Source organism: Cuculus canorus, chromosome 7 (assembly GCF_017976375.1).
Source record: "Cuculus canorus isolate bCucCan1 chromosome 7, bCucCan1.pri, whole genome shotgun sequence".
Lineage (NCBI taxonomy): Eukaryota > Metazoa > Chordata > Aves > Cuculiformes > Cuculidae > Cuculus > Cuculus canorus.
In genome coordinates this window covers 27,831,797-27,838,949 of record NC_071407.1, presented here as the reverse complement: position 1 = coordinate 27,838,949, position 7,153 = coordinate 27,831,797, and the positions used below count along the sequence as shown (strand labels likewise).

The following is a 7,153-nucleotide window of genomic DNA, read 5'->3' as shown; positions in this document are numbered from 1 at the left end:
CTTCACGACACCGTCCCGCTTTCCGGCGCGCGGTCGCCATGGTGTCAGTCGGGTGGGCCGCCATGCTGCCGCGCCAGGGATCCGACCCACCTCCTCCGCGCGCCGAGGTAAAGCGCGCTGCTTTACGACCCCGCCCTGCTACCTGACCCTGCACCGCCTTCGGCCGCGTGAGCCGCTTTACGACCCACCCTACTCGCTCTGCTTTCCGGCGAGCGGTCGCCATAGTGAGAGGCGCCGAGGGCGCTTTGCGACTTCGTCGCGCCCCGCTTTCCGGCGCGTGGTTGCCATGGTGACTCACCCTGAAAAAAATTGCTTTGCGGCGTGCGATCGCCGTGGTGACACACCCCGAGGCCGCTTTACGACCCCCGCCCTGCTTTGCGGCGCGCGGCGGCCGTACTGAGGGTCCATTTTTCCGTCGCGCCCCGCGGCCCGAGGATGTGGAGCGGCAGTGGCGCTGCCCCCGTGGCTGCAGCCCAGCCCCGGCGGGAGCCCGAGGCCCCGCGCGGCTGAGGCGGCAGGCACGGAGCGAGGAGCGGCCCCGCCGAGGATGAGCGCGGGCTGCGGGCCGGATCCCCCTCGCAAGAGAGCGCGGCCGAGCCCCGGCGCCCGGGAGGGGCCCGGCGGCCTCAGCCCCGCCAGCGCCGTGGGGAACAAAGGTGCGTGCCGGCTCCTAGCTTTAACGGGGCTCCTGGGAGGTGTGACCTGGGCAGAGGTAGACTGGGCATCGGGAAGAAATTCCTCGCGCTGAGGGTGGTGAGGCGCTGGCCCAGGTCGCCCAGAGAAGCTGTGGCTGCCCCATCTATGGAGGGATTCTGGGCCAAGTTGGATGAAGCTCTGAACAGTCTGATCCAGTGGGAGGTGTCTCTGCCCACGGCATAGGGCGGAGCTGGCTGGGCTTTAAGGCCCCTTCCAACCCAAACCATTATGTGATTCTTTCCCGTTTCCTTCAGACAGCTTGAGCGCAGAGGGGGGGCTCTCCAGGGTCCCCCCCGGCTACTACTGCAGGGATGGGGTAGTTTTGGGCGCCGGGGGACTGATACCCAAGAAGGGCAGTGTGGACGGATTTGGAGAGGGAGGTGATTTTTTTTCCTCCCCTTCTACCTCAGTCTTGTGGGACCTCACCTGGAGTCCAGTGTCCAGTTCTGGAATCCCTAACATAAAGGGGATATGGAAATGTTGGAACGGGTTCAGAGGAGTCTACAAAGATGATCCCAGGGCTGGAGCACCTTTGCTGAGGACCGGTTGAGAGTTGGGGTTGTTCAGCCTGGAGAAGAGAAGGCTCCAGGATACCTTGCCACAGCCTTACAGTACGTGAAGGGGTTACAGGAAAGCTGGGAAGTGACTTTATACAAGGGCATGGAGTGGAAGGATAAGGGGGAATAGCTTTAAATTGGGAGGGGGAAGATTTAGATCAGGAAGAAATTCTTCACAATGATAGTGGTGAAGCACCCAGGTTGCCCAGGGAAGTTGTGGCTGCCCCATCCCCTTAAGTGCTCAGGGCGAGGTTGGATGGGCCTTGGAGCAGCCTTGCCCGTGGCAGAGGGGTTGGAACTGAATGAGCTGTAAAGGTCCCTTCCAACACAAAACATTCTATGATTCTGTGTACCAGTGGTGTTGGGCAGTACCTGATGCATCCCTTGGGAGAGAAATGGCTTTGGGTACAGGATCCTTAATGCTGCCTTTCTGCCAGATTCTTTACAAACTTTTGGTAGTAGTGCAGCCATCCAAGTGAGTTGTGAGCTGCTACAGGGAGCGTTCTGGGTGTGTGAGGACAAATCCTTGCCACAAGAGGAATGGTATGTGGCAGGGCGTTGTACCAGTGTGGTAGGACAAGGGAGGACTTGGGATCGGGGCAGGGACCCCCATGGACATGTGGCTGCTGTCCTGGGGCACTCCTGCTGCTGCATGACACAGCTATGTGGAAAAAGCTCTCACCTGGTTTCCTTATTTTTATTTGGACCTAGTGCTGTTGAAATGAAACTTCGATGCACAATAAAATACCCACTTCAGGGACAGAAAGAAATGTAGGGAAGGGAAAATCCCATATTTGCTTTGATTTCTGTTGATGTGTTCAACCTTGGTAACTGAGAGACAACTTTTGAGTTGATAACAGTTTGACCTTGTGCACCTGCACTCCTACAGAGTGATAAACAAGGATCTCCTAAAAATGCAGTTGTTTTCTTCAGTGATAGATTCTGAGCAATGGTTTGTTTTCTGGGAATGATCTGGGAAATCTTGAATAGAAATTTAGAGACCAATTTACAGAAAACTTACAACCCAGTTTGGTTTTATTGCTTACTCTGAATACAAGCACGTGTTCAGAGTCTTTTTGTTGCCTCTTAGGTTTTTATCATCTGTACCAAGAAGAGATGTTAGTATTGGAGAAAAATTATGTATGTTCTGTTGATTTTAGGGCTACTCAGATGTGAGGGTTCAGACCAAAGGCATTTCATTCTGTTCTGATGCTGCTAATATTGTTTCTGTTTGTTGTGCTAAGCTAATGAATAAGTGTTCTGTGCTCTCAAGTTTCTACCTCAAGAGGCAGTCAGCTGCCTTTGAAGAGGTTTGTTTGTCCCATGTTTTAACATGTCTTTTCAGGTTTTCTTTTCTGCTGCTTCTTTCCCCTTTCCTGTAGGCAATTTGGGTTAACACTTGAAATATAAGAAGCTGAAATTTGGTAACCAGAATGACTAATGTATTTCAGTATTAATGAATCTTTAGAAATAAAAGTCTCCTAGTTTATGAAATCCACCGAGCTGTTATTTTTGTCTGAATGAAGCTGAGTATTGAAAAACTGACTGGCTGTGTATGGCCTTGTGCTTGTTATCTACGTGCAGCTTGTCTTTGCTCCCTGGTCTTCCTGTCACACACTGGTGATTTTGTGCTATTGTTTGTGCTGTTTCAGAAGAATTTACAGTGATCTAAATGTTTTCTGGAGATAACTTTTCCAGTAGTTCCACGCTGTTGATGTTTGATCACCAGCTGTGGGAAGGATTTATGAAACAGTGTCCCTTAAGTTGTCTGTGGCCTAAGCTACCGGCGCTGCGAGTTACACAACCTGCACTTGCAATGAAACGCTGAATCTTTTTATAGTAGCTTTTAATCAGAATAGCCAGGTGTGCTGGGCTGGTTCTTAAGTTCTGTAAAACCACTCTTGCTGTAGGGGAACTGCAAATTTTACCTACCCAGTTGAAAGCAGAGAGTAAACACCTTGCACAGTCAGCAGTGGCGAGCGGATAACTTCTGGCCAGTGGAAAGAAAGGGAATTCACGCTGGTTGTCAAATTCTCAGAGTCACTATTAAATAACTGCAAAACAAAGCTAAAACACCCTTCTTATACTGATGAAGAGTCATTTCCAGTTGTGAAATAACTGGTTTGAGGTTATTCTCTCTAGCCCCGCTCCCTGAAGCACCTCTGTGAGTAGTTTGTGTGCAGCTATCTGTTGAAAGCTTGTCTGAACTGCAGCGTCTCAGAGAGGAGACCAATCGCATTGTCTGGACTGCGTTGTTGGTAGTAGATCTGAAAAAAGCATCCTTCACGTATTGTTGCCTGTTACGTGAGTGAGCAGTGATAGGCTTTACAGGTTCTACATGGGTGAAGGGAACAAATAGTCTGTTTCTCAGCAATTCTCACTTCTAATGTCTATGGTTTTCTATTAAATCTCATATTTCACAGTATTCCGTGTACCAGTAAGGTTCTTAGCTGGGGCTTTAAGATGCCCAGTTGCTAGTTCCTTTTTCTTTGTTTTAAATTACATCATAGACTCGTAGAATGGTTTTGGACCTTAAAGCTCATCCAGTCCAACCCAATGCCATGGGCAGGGATGCTTTCCACTGGATCAGGTTGCTCAAAGCAATGCATTTGCTCAAAAGCAAATGTCACGTTGCCTCTTCATTCCAAAATTCAGTAGAAGGCTGTCAGGGCTCACGGTGATGGTAGTTAAAGGGAATAACGAGAGTTGGAAAGTTTAAGTTGCTTTATTTTATTTTATTTTTAAAATCTAGAGATTCACTCTGTGTTTCTGACAATATTAAAAAAAAAAAAATCTTGGGTGAAAAAAAGCCCACCATGCACCAAGGCTGGCATTTATGAGGATTGTTATGGAAACCACACCTGCTGAGTGATACAAACTGACTATTGCAGGCCTGAGGGTTTGGTAGTGTTGGTGCCTGGATGCTCCCTGCGGTAGAGGTGATAATGAGGACTTAACCAAGGTGTTTCTGTCTTCATCCAGTAAAGATTATCTTATTCATATGCAATTGTATTGCAGTTTTATCATGTTTCAAGTAATAATGTAGTGAACTCTGTTTTTTCAGTTTGTAAACAGCGGACAATTACCACTTGGTTGGAGAATAAAGGACCCAAGACAACAGAGTCCAAAAGGTAAAATGTATAGCATTCCTATTTCAAAGCTTTGTTCTTTGGGCGGCCCTGTGGGGGACTAAAAGTGCAGATTGCTGGTAGAGCTTGCTGGTGGGAAAGGGGCCACATCGTTTCTGCTGCTTCCCTTACCTTGGTGCATCCTCTTTGGTAGAACCAGTGGAAAGATGCTGGCTACAAAAAGCTTAGTGGTCCCCCAGCCCTCTCCTTTCACCCCTGAAACCAAACTTTTTTGGCTGACTTTGTTTCCTGAGGCACCTCAGTGTTTAGGTAAATAAATCCTGCTGTTCCTGCAGAGAAAAAAGATGGGGACCTGCAGCATGGGAGGACAAAGTGGGACTGCTGCTTCCAGTGGCGGCCAGCTGCTAGACAGAATTAGCAGTGAAGTCAGACTATCTCCTTAGTCAACATCAATGAAAGTTAAGGAGGACTTTATTATGAATTATAACTTCTTTTCATCTGAAGAAAACAACTAAATAACAGCTTAATACTATTCAGATCTGAAAATAAGGATAATTAATTCACTGGAATAGGTTTCTAAGGCAAGGAACTTACTCATGGTTGTCCTGGAACCTTTAAATGGAAATAGGTTGTTATTGAGCTGCATTCCCCAGCACAGTAAGACTTTGTGATCCTGGTAGCACTGAGTATATTGGGTAAAATTCTGTGTATGTCTGTAATTGTTCCCTTTAAAAAAGTCGTTCCCTTTAAAAAAACAGTGTATATATGTAAAGAATAAGACATTGAATTACCTTACTTCTTTTCCACAGCCTACACAGCAAAATTAATAACAACACTGAAGCAAATCCCAAGATGACTTCTATTAAAAAAGAGAACTTTTGTGAACATGATGTGGAAAAGCTGGAGAATAGTTGTCAGCAGAATTATTCAGAAGTACCTGTGGAAGTTGGTGTAAAGCAAGTAAATTTGCTTCAGACAGGCAGCATGAGTAACTGGGAGGCCAAGGACAAAGATCGGGGCTTGGACACAGAGCCGGAGAAGGAGACACAGTCTGGAGACCTCTTTAAAAACGCCAACATCAATCCATTGCGCAAAGCTGGCACACAGGCTCAAAGTGGCTGTGAAGAAAGCAGTGACAATTGGACACAGAGGAAATTCTCATCAGGACGGTCCTTGAAAACGGGAAATACAAAATTTTCTTTGAAAGATGCTGATACAGATGGACAACTGGCTTCATGCAACTCGCAGAAGCCAAAGAGTAGCACTTCTGTCTGTTTAACAGGTCAACAAGAGGGGGATGTAGTTCCAGAAAGTCCACTTTCAGATGCTGGTTGTGATGCTTGCATATCTGATCTTGGAGATCCTGAGAAACTGAGGAAATGTCAGAGCAGTTCAGGGGATTCACCTGCTTTTGAGAAAGAAAGTGAACCGGAGTCGCCGATGGATGTAGATAATTCAAAAAATAGCTGTCATGGGTCAGAGGCTGATGAGGAAACGAGTCCATTTCTTGATGAGCGAGAGGAGATTAATATGTCAAAATCCATAAACAAATCCTTTAGAATTCAATATGGAGATGCTGAACTGGAGTCAAGAAAGTCACGTTTTTCAGCTAAAGTCTGTGAAAGCTTTGAGGAAATAGATAATTCTGTCAAAGAGGATGGTCTGCGTACAAAGTCACCCGGGATCTCTCCTGCTCCATCATCAGAATGCAAAGGTGTAAAACAAGGGGTGAAGAGAGATTCCAAAATCACCTCTCACTTCATGAGGATACCTAAAATTGAGGAGAAAAGGTAGTGTTCTGTCTGCCTCTTCATCTGTTCCACCTCTTTGGCTCCACTTTGGAGACTGGAATCTATAGGGAGTTCTGCAAAATGCATGTTAATACACAAAGACAACTTTGATGTAAGCTTGAAGTAACTTATTTTTAATTGCACCACTTGTGTTTTTTTTAAAGGATATGTTTGTCCAGTGCAGTTTTTCAAATCACTGCGTATCTGTTAAAATGGGGAATTAAAGACACTATAGGAAGTTGCTGTTCTTTAAGTGTTTTAAGACCATGGGATTTTTAATGCTTGGAAATGAATGGTGGGTGGGTACAGGAGTGCTTGATGGAGTGTAGTATTCACTATTTCATTCAGAATACCTGAGAAAACTGATGTTTTCTTGGTCTTTTTAGTTTCATGGGTCAGAAATACTGAATCTGTTCTGTTGAAGCATCAGTGCTAGCGATGCTTTGATTGACATAGATATGAGAAATTTCAGTTTTGAAAGCAGTTGTAAAGGTATGTGTGATTAAGGGGGGAGGGTTGGCTTTATTCACAGTTTCAGAGGGAAGGACTAGTGACTACACACTACAGCAATGGAAATGGGAGGCGTGAGTGTGACGTGGGACTCCATATGCAAGATGTTCGGTAAGGGCAAAAGAAGAATCTCTGCTCTGAAGAGCTTAGATTTCAATGGGGGCTGAGAAAGTGAATAAAAAGAGTCAGCAGAAACGAGAGGACTGTGTGTCTTGAGTCTACAGAGACAATTGCTTATCACATCAAGTCCTTTAAAGTAGGACAAGAAAGTGGTTTTGCACATCATTGCTGGGAGATCCTTTCTGGGTGTGGAGAGCAGCGCAAACCGTACCTTTCAAGGAAATGAAGAACAGGATGATGGAGAGCAGCTTACTTGTGGCAAGAGTTTACGTTTGAGCAATCTTAAGAGATGAGTAGGCTGAGAGTGGATTTTTAAAACAAGAAAAGGTAGTTTTTAGGAAAAATGGATGGATGAAGAATTTGCTAAAAGACCGTGGAGAAGAGAGTCATC

The 7,153-nt window shown here is 46.1% G+C and overlaps 1 protein-coding gene across 2 annotated transcripts in view; it reads left to right on the top strand.

Annotated features, from left to right (window-relative positions):
- The first annotated feature begins 372 nt into the window (after positions 1–372).
- Positions 373–7,153, top strand: part of PARG (poly(ADP-ribose) glycohydrolase) — a 69,726-nt gene continuing 62,945 nt past the window's right edge. The window contains exons 1-3 of one of the 2 annotated variants that reach the window (XM_054071871.1): positions 373–656; positions 4,318–4,384; positions 5,152–6,132. In XM_054071871.1, coding sequence (XP_053927846.1) covers positions 548–656; positions 4,318–4,384; positions 5,152–6,132 — 1,157 coding nt within the window. In that variant the 5' untranslated portion in view covers positions 373–547. The remainder of the gene's footprint in view (positions 657–4,317; positions 4,385–5,151; positions 6,133–7,153) is intronic. The other variant, XM_054071870.1, reaches the window with a different exon arrangement.